The 19,434-nt window shown below is 35.1% G+C and overlaps 1 protein-coding gene across 1 annotated transcript in view; it reads right to left on the reverse strand.

The window, feature by feature from the left end:
- The window catches only part of CACNA1D (calcium voltage-gated channel subunit alpha1 D), a gene marked incomplete at both ends in the record, with an annotated part of 188,769 nt that overhangs the window by 18,345 nt on the left and 150,990 nt on the right, over nt 1-19,434 (reverse strand). Inside the window, 7 exons of the mRNA XM_084292806.1 lie at nt 7,375-7,505; nt 12,814-12,915; nt 13,964-14,066; nt 15,249-15,345; nt 15,467-15,594; nt 16,630-16,789; nt 18,552-18,643. Coding sequence (XP_084148932.1) covers nt 7,375-7,505; nt 12,814-12,915; nt 13,964-14,066; nt 15,249-15,345; nt 15,467-15,594; nt 16,630-16,789; nt 18,552-18,643 — 813 coding nt within the window. The remainder of the gene's footprint in view (nt 1-7,374; nt 7,506-12,813; nt 12,916-13,963; nt 14,067-15,248; nt 15,346-15,466; nt 15,595-16,629; nt 16,790-18,551; nt 18,644-19,434) is intronic.

Genomic DNA, 19,434 nt, shown 5'->3' on the forward strand with positions numbered 1-19,434 from the left:
ACTCAAACAATCAGCTTTATTTACTGACATCCAGTACCAAAGCCATAGGTTCTACAAGCAACACCTGCTTGCAGAATTAAAATATCCGTTAGGTTATTTGCTCCAACAGAATCACCCGGATTGACTTTGCTAAGTCTGTCAGTAAAGTGACTACTCCCATGTACTGCCACATTTTACATGGAGCAGTTGAAAAGTATTCTAAGCAATCTATGAATTTTTACAGCAGAAGGGCTTTGCACCATGAGATAAACTCTCATGGTAAGCTCTTAGTGGTGAGAAGACAACCCCTCATTATATCAGTCAACTTCACTGAAGTTGGGCTGATGTAAAAAGGCAGGCACTGGTACTTGTCTGCCAGTAGGAATATCCCTCCTCTGAACTACATTTCAGGTCTTCTGTGAAGATCACAAAGAAATCATGGGCTGATAAATGTTTGACTTTTACCTTCAAGTACTTTAGAAGCAAATCAAAGATCTCTTAAATAAAAAATAATATCACAAAACAACACAAAATCAGACCAACCCTTCCCACATCTTTCCATTAGTTGAAAAGGAAAATAAGGTCCTTCTGATACACATTTTCCCCTGCAATATTGACCAGTTTAGCCTACTCACAGCAAGAACCCTACAGGGACAATGGAACTACGCACTGTCCTTCCCTGGACAGTGATTTACTTGCATTTTTCAGGGAGGAGTGCTTGTTTCTTTGTTCCTACAACTGCTGAAGTCCATAGCAGGCAACTACTTCCCTAAGAACTTCATAAACATTTTGTGTTATATATATATACATATAATGAATCAAGACCAGCCACATTTCTGAGGCATCATAATAAAATGACTTTTTTTTTTTTTTTTTTTTTTTTAAATGTCAAATTTTAGTGCTATACAGAAACTACTTCCTCACGTGGCTTGTCAGAGCTGCAGACGAAAGGAAATCACAGTTAAATCCTTTTTATTTTCCATAAACGGAACAACTGGTAGGAATTAAAGACTGATATAAGACTTTTCATAACATTTCATTTAGTTAGTAATGGTTGCTGAAGGGGTGACACTCTCTGTAGTCTACCTTTTATCCTTTATATCTACTTCTTAAGACAGATTCTTGATTTCTGCAGATTTTCTCCTGTCCAGAGAATTTTTGCCTTTCCTTAAAGGAAGCTTCAAGATTATTTTATGCTATTTCATCAGTAAAAACACCTTTAAAGTTATTCCCTAAATAAATATAAATGTGAATAAGTATAATTTTATTTCCTATTTTTTGATGGTCAAAATATAAATCACATTATTTCAAGAAGCATGGGGTCAGTTCTACCATCGTATGTATGTCTAATATCCATCTCAGCTCACCAGTCTGGAAACTTGCTTGGTTCAAGGTTGTTAAATCAGTCAAACGGATCAGTTTTCTAAGAAAATGCATTAATAATACCAGATTATTACAGAACACACAACTCTTCAGTTCTGTTATCTCTAACTTTCCAACACAGAGTATCATTATTTGCTATTCACAAATATTTTTGCTTAGTGGATATGTGACTGGAAAAAATAGTGGGTTTTTGTTTTGTTTTTTCCAAAACTGCACCACTGAATTATTCACGCTCTTCTGCAAAAGGACATCTGTTGGTTCTATTCATATTGTTCCATTTTGTTGACATTTCTTTGAAGTAGTGGAATAGAAGAGATACATGCTACTGTATTTGTTTGACTCTAATTCCATTCTATACATTTCACTACAAATTTGCAAAAAATAAAAGCTCTTTCTTATTCAGACATTTTCTCTCCAAAATTTATTTTTGATGCCTTTTTTTTGTTTAATTTGTTCATTCTAGGCATGGGAAATATGAGATATATCAGACCAATAGTTAGTTATTTCATGACACAGAGTGCACCAAACATAATTACATAATAAAACCAAGCATGTCTTTAAATAGGCTTTCCTCTAAATACACAAGATGACTTCAAATTAACACAATAATTCTGTACAGCTGTGCTTTATGAGGCATAATAGCACCTGCAATGTTTTCAAGATGGCACAAAGCACTAATACATCAGTGCTGTGTGCTAAACAGCAGCTCTAGAGACGATTAGCAATGCCCCCATGTCTGACACAGCACTGAGATGACATGTGTGCCTTTAAATTTAAAGGAATAGAACTGTAGGTGTCCCTCAGTGGTGAAATTGTCATATGATTAATAACTATAGTTCTCAATTGGTCATTCAGAACCTAAATATACTTGAAAAGTATCACATGCCAAAATGCAAAAATATTTAAAAGTCAAATTAAGCATGAAAATATTAAGAAGTTAAATATTTCAAAAAGATTGCTTTTAACAAATGCTAAATAGTTTTAAGATTAATTTTATGCATCTGTAGTATTCATAAAACAGTAGCACCATTTTAGATTCACATTTTATGTTGAGAAGTTTGTGTATAATGCAAGACTTCAGAGTCACGACTTTTAGAAAAAAAAATGAAGGTTTATGAATACTGGAACTGCACAAAGATAATTTTCCCTATATCTGAACTCAGTGTACATCCATTTAGAGGCATCATGCAACCTACACACAGATGAAGTTTGAGCTTATTTTAAGCTGAGTAAACACAACAGTCTAAATAATAAGAATCACAATCGCCACAGTAGTTCTAGTCACATAAAACAAACAATTCTCCCTACTTGAGGCATTTTATACTGATATCATGAAATGGCAGACACTTGTATAATATGCTTCACAGACTTTAGAAGAATGCTGGATAGTTACGCATATTGCTATATAAACTAATTAGATCTGAAATAAAGCATAAACATGAATTCTAAATGCTAATGTCTTAAGAGTTTCAGAGTACTGAAAGTATATGACTATGAAACTGTTCATATGAACTGCTGTATAATGAATGTGATAATGAACACATTTTTAATAGCTGTTTATTTTATAGCAAAGAAAATCAAAAAGAACAAAAAACCACAACAGATGCACTGTCACAGCATAAAATAACCTGAAGGCAGTAAGAATGGAACACAATGCCAGAACTAGTGAAGTAAGAAAATAAGCATGCAGAAAAATATCTAAATAGACCTACGCTATAGCAGTGAACATAAGAGATGTAGTAGCCAAGTCTTGATTCCCCAGTGTTCCTCATCTTCATTGAGCCCACCCTCTTAACACCGAGGCTGAGTGCACTGCTCTACAATGGCACAAAAGCTCCGTGCTTTCGGTCAAACTGTGACTCCTGTGAAGCTAAGCCCTTCTCTGAATGCAACATGAACACAGAAGGCAATTAAATTGAACTTGAACAAAGCATATTAACCCCTCAATAGATGCCTACTAGAGGTCTACCTTCTCTCAAGTTTCCTGTAGGGTTGATATTACTTACAATATTTTCATAGATAAAAAGCATAATTAACTTAACCCAAAGCACATTCCCAAGATCAAGTTCAGCTCAATAAATTGAGCTTGTGTCCTTATGATGTGAAGGGAAATATCCATTAACTTTTATTTGCAGATATTAACAAAGTGGATTGTGTGTAAATAAATGTGAAATACAGATGCGAATGTTATATAGTTTAGAGCACACGTTCCCTAGTAAAAAGAGCATCAAATTAATTCATTTACTCTAATTAACAGATGAAAGTAATTAAACCTGATCATGCTTCACTTAACATTTATTTTCACCAGCAATGTGACTACTGTTTGGCTCAATACATTTTTCCATCACCACAAAAAGACATCTCCTAAACTACTGCTACAAATATAATTTTCTGGTTTTATCCCAAGAATGTATTCATTCTAATTGCATAAATATTGATTAATAGAATAAGAAAGGCACTATGAGCAATTCACCCCCAAAGAATTTTGTGTCTCATGTCCTAAAAGTGTGTATAACAACAAAAATGTCAGTAGATAGCTAACGCAAACTGGTCACCTATCATTTGAGAACTAGCTGCTTTTCTTCCCTTCATAAGGACTGAAAACTCCTGAATCTGCAGAAAACATTCTAGCCTGTTGTTGTTCCAAGGAACATCATTATACTATTTCTGAAGATGGTTTCAATGACAATACGCAAGTTTAGACCAAATGCTATTGGTTATAACTTGAAATACACTTTTCTGACTGAGGAGGAATTTGAAACTTCATGGCAAAAAGACTTTACTCAGCAGCCTGAGTAGATAAACTCTGGAGACCCACTTCATGTTTTAGAGTGCTTCCTCTTCTTTTCCAAAGAGCAGCTTTTGTTAGGCTAACTACAAATGCTGCAGCCTTGAGGACAAACTGAGCTATACAGAACAAAAATCACCCTGAATGCAATCACTGCAGGGTAAGAAGGGGAATTCCTGCCTGCTGTAGATTCACAAAGCAAATCTAGTTTTGCCAGGAACTCCATTCCAATGGTCTTACTCAACCCAAACTTTGCTGCTTCTCCCCCTCAAACATTTCTCAAGCCTATTATCAGAAGAAGCCATTGTCTTTATTCCAGTTGTGTCAAGGTTCTGATGCAAAAATGGCAAGGGGACTACCACTGAAATTCTCTTGACACAACAGGCAATTTGTCTCATGTAACCAAATAATATGAAAGCAAAGGGTGAAAGTTTCACATCTTCATTTGTTAAGACTCCTGTCTTAATGACTAAAAAATAAATTAAAATGCTACTCTGTACTTTGTCGCTAATTAGAAGACACTAATTTTACAGCTTCTACACTGTTAGCTATCTTAAATATTCCCAGTTTCTATTCCTTTCTTTCCAGATAAGTTATTTTGGTAGAACATAATATTAATTTTCTTTTCTTACAGTTCCCTTCTTTCTCTGAATGTGCAAAGAGTCTGATACCTTCAGTGATTTATTTACTACACATATCTGGTATCATGAACATTGGCATCTAGGATCCAGCTTTCCTTCTTCTGGAAAATTCAATAAATGCTAACTATAAATGTGTTTTGACTGGAACTGAGAAATGGCAGAAATGAGACAATACAGAGTGAGTCTTACAGACTGGAGCATAAAACTCCAAAAATTCAGGAGACAATATTTAGGCAGTGCCACAACGTGCCTCTTTATGTTTTTCTCCTTCCTCCACTACAGAAATGTGGTGTTAGACAACCTATATTGTTGATTTTGACAGCTGAAGGGATGGAAAAATGCCTGCTATCAAGCCTATATATCATACTCACGATGAAATGCAAATAGAATTGATGGAACAGTTATCAGAACTGAGATCTAATTTACTGTTAGCCCCACTGACCAAGTGAGTCTTCCTGAATAACTGACATTTTTATAAAGGAAGCTAAAATATAATAAGCAGCAGCTTTCTAAAATATATATATATATATATATATATATATATATATATATATATGGAAGATTTTATTCCAGAATAAACTCTTCTGACCATATCAATACATCATTTTTTGATTGAGCAAAACTGGTCAGCAAGATAAAGAGAAAAAAATTAACTTGTTACATTTGTTGATAATCTACTTTGGAGAAATAGATACAGGAATCAGAATCATTTAGGTTGGAAAAGACTCTTAAGATCATCAAGTCCAAACATCTAATCCTTTAAATGCCCCATAAGACAGGGCTTTTTTCCAACCATAGGTTTCAGGTTTCTTTGAAATAGCCTTTCTACTGATATTTGGTAGATGAAGCTGAATTATTATTCATTTATTAGAAAGACAGAAGTATAACAGGAAAATGTGGAGAAAGAAAGAAACAACTTCCTATCTACTAGCTTGAATCATGTTATTGCCACAGGAACATTGTTTTAATCAGAAGGAAAACAAAACAAAAAAACAGTTTCCTAGCATTCATGGTGCAATTTTTAGCTGTTCTGAACTGAGAAATGTTTGTCTAAAGACAGAGAAAGTGTTAATTCTTCCCAGTTTCATCTTTCTCTCTGTCTTTGGCATTGAATAGGAAGCACAATCTGATAATAAACAATGGAGCATACTCACATTTGGAAACTCTACTTATTTCTATGCTGTTACATGCACAACTTCAAATACAGAGGTGGAAACCTGTAATACTGTGGCTTAGAACTAATTTTGAGCTCCTTATTACCAAATACTGCTCAAAGTCTGCAAACTCCTTCCTAACAATCTCGTGTCTTTCACTTTCCTCTCAACTGTTTCCAGCCTTTTCCTTTTTAACTCTTCCATTTCCCATGTTATTTCTTTTCTCTCTGATGATGTACAAATATAGCTCACATTGTCCCGGCAAGCCATGTGCTCATACATCAGTAACAAGCATTGAGATGAATTTTTCTCTGCCTATTGTAGAGAAATGCGTGACTTGGAACAGCAAATGTATCAGAGCTCCCGGTAGAGACATTATTAGGAAATATGAGAAAAAAATTGCCCACTACAGACAGCAAAGATTGTTTTGTTAGACAAAAGAAAAAGAGAAAAAAAAGCAGGATTTTTAACAAAGAAAAAGGTATATGGATTAACACATTCCTCCCCCTTTAGATATTTTCACAACAAAGTCTTCAACTTGCATCAGAAAGGTTAAATATCTTTACAGTTTGTAGGAATCCAGCCAGCATTAACTGCAGTTTGTTGAGTCATAATCCAATTAAAATGATGCAGTGTGTGATATATGGAATTATTTGAGGGCAGCCTTCCATCTGCATATTTCAAAGTTCATAATGCCAAGGGTATCACTGGATAAAAATATTCAAAATATAACCTTCAGATCATTTATACTCTATGGACTGCTTGCGGCAGGCTTTCCAAAAAAACAGATGGCCAAGTAGTACTAGTCAATCTATTGTCCTGGGTTCCATTTAACAGCTTGGTTTAAGAGACAGGCATTAATATAGCATGCTAATATTACTTCGTACAGAATATATTGATGGAAGTGAAGTTCAAAATGTGCAAACATTAAAAATGTTAATAAGAACTTATTTCACCAGTAACCATGAATGGAAAAGAAAAAGAACAATGAGAATTAGGAAGCAAATACCATATAAAAACATCTTTATTATGAGGTAATACCTGTTAGGAAGTTACCTGAGAATTGGCTTATAACATTGTCAGAACGTAAGAAATTGAACAGTTGGAGTAAAACAACAAAAATGATAGCTCAGAACTTCATTTATCTGATTTTACTTCAGCAACTTTAGACTTGGATGTATCAACTATACTTGTTGAGGAATTTTATAATTGTTGCTACCATTTGAGTAATTCACAGAGAATAATTTATTGCACTTACCTTGTTATAGAGAGAAAAGCAGGGTTACGTTTTACTTTTCTGATGAACAAGGGCCAAAAGAGTCCCAGCTAAATTAAATCGTTGCAGCACTGCACAATCATCAATATTCATCTACCTGGTATTTCAAGTAAGCTCACAAAATAGTTAGTTAAAATGTAAAAACAAAATCACCTGCAGAGCAATCGTGGTATTCTTCGCAGGATATTTCCCCACCAGTCCTTGTTCTTTGCGTTTCTTGAATTTCCTAAAGTAGTCCTGTATCAGGAAGGTGGCATAGAACTTCCCCACGGTTACCTCATCATCTAAATGAACAGACCAGACAGATCTCTCCCAGGTCAGCACATTTGTCAACAGCCTGTACACTCATATCTGATTTGGGGGAAAAAATGTGATGGGTGCAATAGGTGCTATGATTTCATCTTACAGTAATGGAATCTGTAACTATCTTAAAGCAATGTTTTAGCAAGCACTTTAGGCTCAGTCAGGTAGGTGAACGTGTCCTTAATAAAGAAGGAAATATAATACTTTACCAAGTCTCATGTACTTCTAGGTAAGTTCATGTAAGTTTCTAAAAAAAACATAAGCATGTTTATACGTTCATAAAAGCTGAAAGATTGGCTTTAGTTACTTGAAATAAATGGATTAAAATAAGAGCTACTGTGACTTACACATGCTTATAAGAGTGACTCTCTATAAGAAAAAGGTCTTGCTCATAACATATTTCATGGTTTTTTTTTGTTTTTTTTTTTTTTTAATTCCTGCTGAGCCAAATTTTCTTAGTGTATCAATATAGTATTGTTTTAATTACACAAGGACTTTGGTATCTTTACAGGCTGCTTTGCTATGCACTTTTTTTTTTTTCTTTTTTTTTTTTTTTAATTGGTGTCATATCCTCACTATAACAGCTGAACATCTTCCACTTTGAATTTGGTCAGTGTTACAGATACTCATGTTGGACCGTATCTTCTGCTGTCTTATTGTCACCCAATAAGGCTGATTCTGGAGTAAAATCTCACGGATTTTACAATTTCACTTATTTTCTGTGAGGCTCCTGTTTAAATGAAGATTTGGTCCTTAGTCACCTCCTAGAAAATGATGATAAGAGTAAATATGAAACAGACATGTTGCTTTCCCACATTATTGTATCATATAAGGTCTGATTTGCTGATAGATAGGAAAATAAGTTGCAACAGTTAATTTTGCACAGTTCAAAAGATACATAGATAGCCAGTGCAGTAAAAAATAGATTTTTTTTTTTTTTTTTTTTACAGAGTCACTGTTGTGAACCAAATCCGAATTTCCAGTTTTCAAAGTTCAACAACAGGTACCTTATGACAATACTGAAATCTCCTGGTTCACAGCATGTAAGTACTTTGTGTCTGTTTTATGAGTCCCATTCAATTGTTCAGCTGTGGAAGTTGATGCCTTGATAAGTAATGCTTGCCAGAAAACTAGAAATAGTTTTCTATTTAAAAACATTGCTTTTGTTCTCACACATTTCTTTCCCCTAGAGTTACCTGGCACAAAGTTATCTTTTTCCCTTTCTGCTTCCTACTCTCTGGAGTTTAGCAATATGTAGAGCCAGCCATCTGCAACATGGTTACTAGTTGGCTAGTACTGCACATGAAGGAGGAAGTACTTTAGTACTGGAAGGGCTATGTATTTTAGGTGTCCAAGTTCTCTCCACAGTTATAGCCCACATTCCAGTGGACAGTAAGCTCCTACCATTCTGGCTACCCTCGTTGTGTCAGACAGGTGCTTAACACATCTCAGGATCTGGGTTACAACTTCGTGACTTGCTTGGCTGAATGCAGAAAATCTTATGTGCTCAGATACACTTTAAACACGTTTGATAGAAAGTACAGGCTTTTTTGTTGTTGCTGTGTTTTTTGTTTGTTTGTTTGTTTTAAGTTTTATGTCATTTGCTTTGTGCATACTTTAACTCTAATGGAGATTTAGTAGACTTGATGTTTTTGCTTGTTTCCTGTTGGTTTGTTTTGTTTTTTACATATGAGCATATCTTCTTAAGCGTTTTCCCTGTCAAGTAATTTTTTTAAAATGATTGTGATCTAGTGTAACATCATACATTAACATTTGATTAAAACAGTCTCCTTGTGATTTTGCATTATCAATTTTACGTCCCAATGTATCTCACTAATAATAGCACTTTTCCCTGTAATATGACAGCTTTTGCTAATTTAAATTTCAGTAACCGTTTTTTCATGATGTGATGAAGTGTCAGTAAAAATGATGGGGAAATCCAATTCATATGTAATACTATTTAAACTTATTTTTATCTCTGTGACACAATCTGTCTCAAAATGAATCCTCGCCATTCAAAATAAGCTCCTTCCAGAATTCACAGGATGCATTTCATTATAATGTCTGATGTGGGTTGTGTGCATGTGAGAAAACATGACAGGCTCTAACTTCAGAAAAATTGTACCAGGGATGTATCCTCCCAGCATTTTATTGTCTTTAGAGGTATCAAAGCAAAACCAATTATAATAATTGCCTTAAAATATCTTGTTTGGAAGACCAGTCTGTTGCAGGAAATGTTTCTACTTGTTAATGAGTCTGTTCTGCCAAATCCTGACATGTCTTCAAAGGATGGGGTCCCCCCATTTCCTACTAGGAAATAGCAGGGACTCCGTAGCTCACAAGAAAAGCTCATCAGTGTACTGATTCAGTCTCATCAGTAAAAAGGTTTTTAATTGACTCCCCAAATCTAATTTCTAATCTTTTTGTGAACATTCACTTTGAAGTTCATCTGCAATCTCTCTCAGTAACTCCTCAGGAAACAAGTCTTCTATTCAGAAGAGTTCTCTTATAAAGTAGATAACCTAAACTTGCCTTCCCTAGTTTAGCTGTATCCATTAATTTCTGCAATGTATTCTTGGTCAATCTCCCCCAGTAATCCCTTCTCTATCTTCTATATTATTTTGTTTCAAGTATTTCAACAGAACTTTTAAGGAAGTAATATAGCAAATGGCTCCTAGAAAGAACAAGCACATAGAAGTGACAGACTTGATATAACATAGACTACTATGGGTTGCAGTTAAAGTGTGTCTCAAGACAGGCTATGACTACTGACTGTACCTGAGACGACAGTAACTCCAAAGTCTCAGTATGCACAAATAGAGGGCCCTATTGATCACTGTCGACATAAACCAATTTTTTATTAGTATATTAGATGGATGCATTACCAGTTTCCTGAATCGTGCATGTCAAAGTCTGTTTTTACAAACAAGATGCACATGTAATTCACAGGCACAGTCAGTTGTATTGCAGACAGGTGCACACAAAAACTGAAGCTTGGCCAAGGGGAGCCATCCTTGACTTTGTTTTTTGAGTAACACACATAAAGCCAGATATGGACAGGTAGGGAGGCAGCTAAGCATAACTGACCACAGTATGGACAGATCTATAGTTACAAATAGGGACAGCAAAAGGAATCATTTCAGCAGGAAGTTTTTGGAAGAGGGCAAAAAAGTATTAGGCAGGATTAAATGGGTTTGCAGGTAGAGACCGGGGAGTTTAGAGAATAGAAAGCAGTTGAATCTTTAGTGGGTTGTATGCCTTTCTCTTACTATGTAGTCTCCTAAGAATATTAATGCGTTCATACATTCAGGCATTTGACTTTCATTCTATGCTTTTGCAAAACAGTTTCAGTTTTCTATACTGAAAATCTGTTGCTATCTATTAACAGTTTAATTCAAGTATAGTAATGAATTATTTAACCAGTATTTAGCTAACTGTCTGCAGAGAAAAAGTAAATTGAAAATTTTAAGGACTTCTTAAATCTTAAGGACTTCACAATATGTTCTAGTTTATATTGGACCACTGAAGACATAGCGTCTTTTATCATTCAAGCAATGATCCAGATTTTCATCCTTCTAACTACAGTGAAGAGCTATATTTGCGGAATAAATATTAGCAATGAATTTTAGTATAGCTGAAAGTAAATATGCAGCTTACATTCAGCAATGAAATGAAGCTGAAGTTAACAGTGAGTCACTATGTAAGATTAGTTCTAGGAATGTAATCCTTAAAGATTCTTTGTCAGATTGGTTTAGGCAGGCACAGCTCACTATTCTGAAGCATGCATCTCTATTTCAATAAAAAATGTAGGGGAATAAAGTTGGCAAGAGGCAACACTAATTCCATGCCACCACCCTGAAACAGAATTGCTTCAGAATATTCGGAAAGACTCATAGTTGAAAGGAACAGAGGCTGCAGAAAAAGCTCAAGCACATAGTTACAACAATAACAAAGCAATTAATCTATGCCATGCAAGCACTTAGGTGTAAGGCTAAAAACAACAGAGTAGAACACCAAAAAAACTTGTTTTAAATGTGCAGTATCAGTTCCCCTTTGGATAGTCAAATTTGCTAGATTTTTGTATCAACCCCCAGAAGTAGCTGGCAGCCACCACACCAATAGCAAGTGGCTCCCTCCAGCGACAAAGCTAATGCTGCTTCTTGGGTCATGCTGAACAGCAGTGCAGCCAGCATGCTCTTTCTCCCCTAGAGACTGAGAGTATCACCTTCAGAAAGGGATCAGCCTCCACCACCATCGGGCCTGGGATCTTGAGTCTGCTTCCAAACCTGAGTCTGATCAGTCTTGAAAGCTGCTGTAACACTATAAAAGTACAATAAACTACAAAAAAGACCAGATGATTACAATGGATCTGTATATTGTCTGGATATATACAGCCTGGGTGTGGATAACACAGTGCAACAGATCCTGCACCTTTAAAACTTGAAAAAGCAAGTAAAATGTCACCTAAACCTACACTACAGCATATTAAGAAAAACGTATATATTGAAAAAGGCTAAATATATATATTTCAATATATATATATTTAAAAAAGAGATATAACAAATATTTGATGCCATTTTATAGCACATAAGAGTAAGTAATATTCGTGCCTTGAAGTTCTTGCAAACGTATCAGTATGATAACAATCTAGATATTTATTTACAAGGGCCATATTCATACCTCAGTCATACTGGCATAAATCCAAACCAGTTCCATTACCTGTTGACTATGAACTGCTCTGGTTTATACTAGTCTAAGATAATTTAGCCTTTTGCTTTACCAATTTAGCAAAATACATATATATATATTTTTAATCTTGCATTTAAAAATTTTTAGTTTTCTCCCAGAAGTATTCAACATATATGAGGATATAAGCTAAAATGTAGTGTACATTGACAAGCTTAATTAGTAAAAAAAAAAAAAAAAAAAAGTTATTTTGCTGAATGCACTGAAATCAAACTAACTTTAGTTTATTTTGCTGAATGACTTGAAATTAAGACTGAATTTATCTCTAATAAGGTTTGTTTTGTTTCCCAGCAAGAAAATAAGCATTAAATGCATCTTCCTCTCATTCTTTTTAATCTAAGGAGTTTGTGTTAATCAGTCATATATTTATTATCTAGTGTAACAGGATATAATGGTCTCTGCATTTATTTTGCTATTATTGTTTGTTGTACTTTAATGACATTATAATTTCAAATTTTAGTAATTTTATTTCTTTGGTTCCTAGCAATCCACAAAGACCAAAATGCACAGAGAATAGCATATTGCAAAATCTATCACACTAACCGCCAGCTGGAGGGACAACTTGGTCAAGTAATTTCATGCTTGTTTTCTTCCATATTTTCTTTATAACTGCCCTAAGTTCTTCATTTGCTTGCTCTAGGTTACCTGTGGCAATGAAATAGAAAAACAAAAGATGACCACTATGTTTCAAATAGCTGCAATGAATGATCCTTGGATATTAATTAGCTGTTTGCATATAAAGACTGTGATAAAGACTGTTAGCAGCAGGCTAAGGTATGTGAAGTATCAGACAATAATACTGCAGTAATCCAAGAGAAGAGTGTAAGAGAGAACTCCTAGGGGCTTTCAAAGCAGTCCCTGGAGTACTTCAGAAGTCAACAGTAATTTACAGATCTTGGTTCTGCTCTGTCACTGCTTAATACCTTCTGCCTAAATTGTGCAGAACATGACAAATTGTTCTTTACAAGCCACTTCCTTCCTGATCCAAAGCTGACCTCTTTTTTTTTTTTTTTTTTTTTTTTTTTTTTTTTTGTCTAATCATAGGATTTACTCAATTGTGCAGGCATGCAATTTCAGGCATCCAACTACTGAGCAGTTTTCCCATGAAGTGCTACCCTAACCCAGATAACAGCAGAAGAAATTGGAACAGGAAAAAGTAAAAGACAGTAAAATAATGAAAAAAAAAATAAAAACAAAAAGCAAAATTCCTCAAAACATACCATAATTTTAAAACCTTTTCCCTTTGTGATGCAAATGACAGAAATTCATTCTACACAGTCAGAACTGGTCTTCATCAAACCAGTGATGTCACTGTCAAGTGTGCAGAAGCTGCAGTTGCACTAATGTGGGATCTATGCACTGACTTAAAGAGCAGTGAGGAAGGAACATCTTGGTCATCCAGAGAGGGGAACTCATTCATTCCTTGCGCTAGAAGTCCTGTTACATCACTGCTGAATGTTTCTATCTGAGCAGATGAAAACATGTAATATTTTCTGATATTACTTGGGCTTTGATCTCACTACCTCCTTCTTTCATTTTCTCACGAGTCATTCCTAGCAATAGTGATTCCTAGCAATCCATGATCCAAAGTCCAATAAAATCCACTGAGACTTAGGAAGCCTTATTCATTTCCCACAAAATGAATTTTTCTTCATTGTACTTTCTGACAAGACTTGGCAGGTAAAACCCTTACCTTCTGTTTTTATCTTTAGAGCAGTCCTAACCAAAGCAAACAAAGTAGCATTGAACATGACGGTTCCATCACTGTTCAGTGGCATATTCATGGCTACTAACCTCTGTGAAGGAGAAAAGAAAACTGTTCAAAAAATCAAACCCCTGTAACATTCATTTCTGAAAAGCTGACATAATCAAAGAATAATATACACTGAGAGGAGTAAAAATTCTGTAACTTTTCAAAAAACATTGAGCCTTCTATCCAACCTGTCTATAATAAACACCCAATACTGCTTATTTCTGATACTAATCATATGTATGCTTCTACAAATGATAAGACTGCCCAATAGTTTTCATAGGTAATTTTTATTGAGCTAATCTGCAGACATTGAAGCAGTATCAGGGATATATGCAGTTATTCAAAAGCATGCACTCCAGTTGCACTCATGTTCCAGGCTTCCCATGGAGTGCTCCAGCCTCATGCTCCATGAAGAACCACAGCACCAGGTCTGGCTTACATAAACTGATTCATTTCTCAGGTGACTCTTAAATAATGCTGTGCATCTTTTACACTATCTACATAAAATTAGTGTGAAAGTGATTTTCTTCTTTGGATTAGCCTCTTCATTAGAATTCCTTAAATAAATTAATAATTGTTAATCTCCTTTGCGTTGCTTTTCAACTTTTATATTACAATGTCATTTATCCTCATCCAGATTACACACTGTGCTTAACAAGTTCTACTTGAAATTTCTGCTGATTTTCAGTCTTCTCACTTCTGGACACTGTTTGGACATTGTTATTCATTTCTTATTCATATTCATTTCTCACAGTCTACACCCTTCAAACTCAGATCTATGTTTCACATGCAGCAAACATTTCATGAACGCAACTGTAAAAGTACTGTATCAAAACTTAATTGTGAACTAAAGTAAACTACCGTCCTCTTCTCCCTGGGACTAAAGAGAAACCAGAAATATCACTGGGTCACCAGCAATGCTGGTCTGAGGTATCTCATATATGCCACAATAATAGAATGATAGATTTACAGACCAACTCCTTTTATTTTCATGCTTTGTAAAGAATTTTATGTTGACAAAAGCTACTTAAATGGGTACACTGAAGGAAATGACACTGCTTTTGCTGCTTTAAGTTAAACCTGCATAAAACTGGGAAAACCCAAGTGGAGGACACCTTGTGAATAGACAGGTGTACTGTGCATACAGAATACACATCTGGCAGAATTGAATGAATGAATGAATACCTGTTAAAGAAGCCTACAAAGGAAATAGGGTAAAACCTACCTTGCAGGCCACTCGGTGAGGGCATAATTTGCCAAAACCAAGTGGTGGCTGAATGCGTCTCAGTAACGTAACCACATCAAGATGCTTTATTCTTCCCCTAGAAGCAACACATATCAATTACCAAATACCAAATATGCATGCATTCTCAAAGAATGTACTATGCTCTGCTTTTAGTGTTTTTATCAGATGAATCTTACCAGAGAAATGCTTTAACTTACTTTGCCTCAGGGTCGTATTCTGACCATATCCTTTTGAACTCATCCAAATGATGTGGACCCAGGATGGACCAGTCACGTGTCAAATAATCAAAGTTATCCATAATGACAGCCACAAATAAGTTTATTATCTAAAATAAAATAAAATAAAATAAAATAAAAAATAAATTAAGAACACAGATCTAATTGAATTTTTTGGAAATACAAATATTTCCAATAAATAACTTTATAAGGTAGGAGCTTTAGAATTCAAATAAGTCAATAAATAATGATTTTTGGCAAATACTATTGAATATCACAAAAAAATACTTGCTGACCATTTAACTGCTTAACTGGAACTATCAAGCAATCAAATGAGTGTGGTTCTGTTGTATAATACTCAGTCTTTGACATAGGCTTTTGAATGTTTTTGTTTCTCTTCCTTGACTTGCCAGATCAAAGAATGGATCCAACACGTTTGACACTGTATAGATTTCAGGAAACACTTTTTATATTTACAGGTTTCACTGATATGACATTGAGACTTCTGCCTATGTTTCATCAACATAAAAGAACACAAGAGAAGGGGTATGTTTACAGTGGTCCAGGATTCTGTTTGACCAATCTCCTTTTGCAAGGAGAACAGTACTGAGAACAGAACAAATCAAGCAGCTTAGCCAAGACACCTGCAATGAGGAAAAAGGGATTTTTGCAGATTGTTTTAGAGCAAATAATTCATTATGCCATCATTAGGAAGAAAGTTTATAGTTTGCATCTTGCGCACCACAGTCTGAGCACACTTTATAGAGACACATATCCAAATTCTGATAAGTTTATATAATACTCGTAAGTCAAATGAACTGCAGATTCATTATTAATGAATATTTAATGACATTATTGAAAAATGCATTAAATAATAGCTGATGAAAGGAAGGTTAACAGCTTTCAAATGTCCAAGGAACCATTTCCTGTACACAGGGAGGCCTGTAGTCTGAAGAACATCTTGTGAATTTATTAGCCTTCAGTATAAGATACAGGATTTAGGAGTGTGTATGAAAAATACAACCTTGCAAAAATATTTTAGCGATAGGATTCTAAATTCTTCTCTGACCCTACTACTCTTTTAGTTGAAAATAAATTTAAAATGTTAAAACTTATTTCTGCTAATAAGCACAAGCCGAACTCACCAAAAATGCACAAAGCATGTAAAAACTGATAAAATAAATGATGGCAAAATTGCTTCCACATGTGTATTCTTCCCCTGGATTATAATCAGATTCTGGATCACAGCGTTTTCCAGGCAAACATGCCAGCATGATTTCCTGCCAGGCTTCTCCAGTTGCACACCTTCATAAGGTCACAAAGAGAATTAAGTATTATTTGATCAAAATGAAGTAGAATGTATTAATTTGTTACATTCTGATAAAATGTTTGGAGCTGTACATGCACAAATGTGAAGACAGGCCTCAAACTCCTCAAAGCAGAAATTAATTAGAAATTACAGAGCATGTTTCAGAAATGAAAAGTTTAGATCTGACACTGCAGGCAATTTTATAAGGTACAATAGCACACCAGAAAGGCTCACATGTAAAAATTTGAACTCCAAACTGTCATTTACAAGTTAAATACCTATTGCAGTGGGGTTGTAGTGTATGGAAGGGGAGTCATCGTATAAAAAAAAATGTAATAAAAGTTAAAAGTAAAAGTTGAGTTGCTTTTTTCTCTCCATGGCTGAGAAAATGTTTCTCTCTTATTTCTGCTGTTGCCTTTTTTTTTTCTTTTTTCTTTTTTCTTTTTTTTCATAGTTGGGTAATGCTTGTATACACACCTGAGATTTCAAATACTTAAAAACAACCACTTACCTATGACCTAGTTGCAAAGGCAAGTCTTCACATGCATAAAGTGACTTAGCTCTCATTGGGACTACAGATACAGAGCACTGTAGCTGACTACAGATGTTGAACCTATGTGATTCTAAGTTCATTTTTTCAGTAACACACTCTCTCCCTCAGCTTATATAATCTTCAGCTTATTATCTGGGGATAGTCAATCATCTTATGCAATATCATACGAATTTTTCCACAAGGCAGAACTGGAAAATGATTTGGGGTTAGTTTACTATTTTTATTTCCCTCCCAACATTCCAAAAGTTTTATTCCAAGCTTTTCTAAATTAAATAATGAAATCTGAGATAAACATCCAAAGCAATTTGAGAGCAATGAACTGAAAGAAGGGGTCATCTGAGAACTGTATTTTTTGCTCAGATTTTTAAGTAAATTGTTTTTAACAGAGAATAAAGTGTACTTTTGAAATGAAATAAGGCTGTCTATGAATTATTGATCTATAATGTGTTTTGCATATGCAGATGTTCTGCATATCTCATAAACAAATTCAGTTTTGGCTTAGATCCATGGTGAATGTGGAAGAATTGTCACATCTGAGGATACATTTTGGTTGAGAGTCAAGTAACAAGCAATGCAGAAGGCCTAGATGAAACCGCAGCACTCCTGGCAAAGGTTTACCGTTTTCTCAAGCTCTCTACTGATGAAAATTCCATAATCCCCCAGGATCATTTACACCAAGGTTTAGCTATTTTTATTATCAGTAGGTTTTTCCTATTCATATCTCCCTTCTGCGAGCTACACCCCACTACTTCTTGACATCTCTTTGGAAAATATAAAGAACAGTTTATTGTTTTCACCTTTGCAACAACCTTTCCTTTTTTATTATTTTATTTTATTTTTTTTCATACCATCATGCTAGCTTGCCTGTGCTTCCACAGAATAAAATAAGGGCAAAGTCTTTTTCACATTCCCCAACACCTGCAGAGAGCCATCAGCGCTGACTATTTAGGCTCCACCTGAAGACAGTTCCTCCACAAATACACTGTTCCGTAATAGCTGTAATGACTTCGGGCCTGCAGCACCTGATTAGAGCCCTGCTGTGCCAGTGGACACTCAGCATACATAGTAGAGAGTACATGCTTGTTATAGGAAATTGCTTCTTACTTGCAGACACATTTTGAACAAATCCACAGAAGAAGGGTTACAGACATTTCTTACAGACCACTGAAATGGGTTGCATTAAGTAAGAGTTCATGTTTACTCACCTGAAGAGGAGCAGCACGGCTTGGGGGAAAGTCTGAAAATTGTTGTTTCTGTTTATTTGATTGTTGTCCCTCATGGCCACTTTTCCAAATACCTAAAGAAAAACAGGATTTTGACTTTCATCCTAGCGACCTGTACTGGGAGAAACTATAGCCATTGTAGTCTAAACTAGCTTCAGTATATATTAAAAGTACTTTCACAAATGTACTAACTCTTTTGAGTAAGTCATGAGATTTTTCCTGACAATATAAATGCAGTAAATATATCGCAACTACAAGATAATTGTTCATTTTAATTTGGCATCATTAAGTCATTATAACACTAATACCTTTTCTTGTATTGTAGGTGACAAAATATTTGCTTTAGACTGGCACCTAGAGTCCTCGAGTAAGATTAAAACCCCACTGCAACAGATATTGTGCATACCTGTAGTAAGAAATAATTGCTGTTCTGAAAACCTTGAATCTAAACAGGCACATTAGATGCAAAAATTGAAGCCAAAGCATAGAGTCCCAGCCTGAGCATTTTGTCCCAGCCAGAGACGGAAATTAGTTCATTTCTCCAAAATTAAACTGCAATTCCTTGGTTGCAAGACCATTCTTTTTCCTCACATTAATACACTGACACAGTAAGGGCTGTTATTTCATTTTGAGAGATTAAGGTCACTGTGCTCTGTATACAAGCTGCTGGACTGTAAGGATATAAGCTCTCTTCAGATTAAAAAAGAAGATTAAGACTCAGGAAGCAAATCTACACTCCATATCACGTTTCCTCATCTCATCATGTTTAATTAGGGCTTCCCTTTGAGTTGGTTTGGGAACCTTACAACTCTGAGATCAAAAGAAAACCTTTTTCTAATCCTCAACTAGATTATTTTCCTTGTTC

This window comes from Netta rufina, assembly GCF_964035555.1.
Source record: "Netta rufina genome assembly, chromosome: 10".
Taxonomy (NCBI): domain Eukaryota; kingdom Metazoa; phylum Chordata; class Aves; order Anseriformes; family Anatidae; genus Netta; species Netta rufina.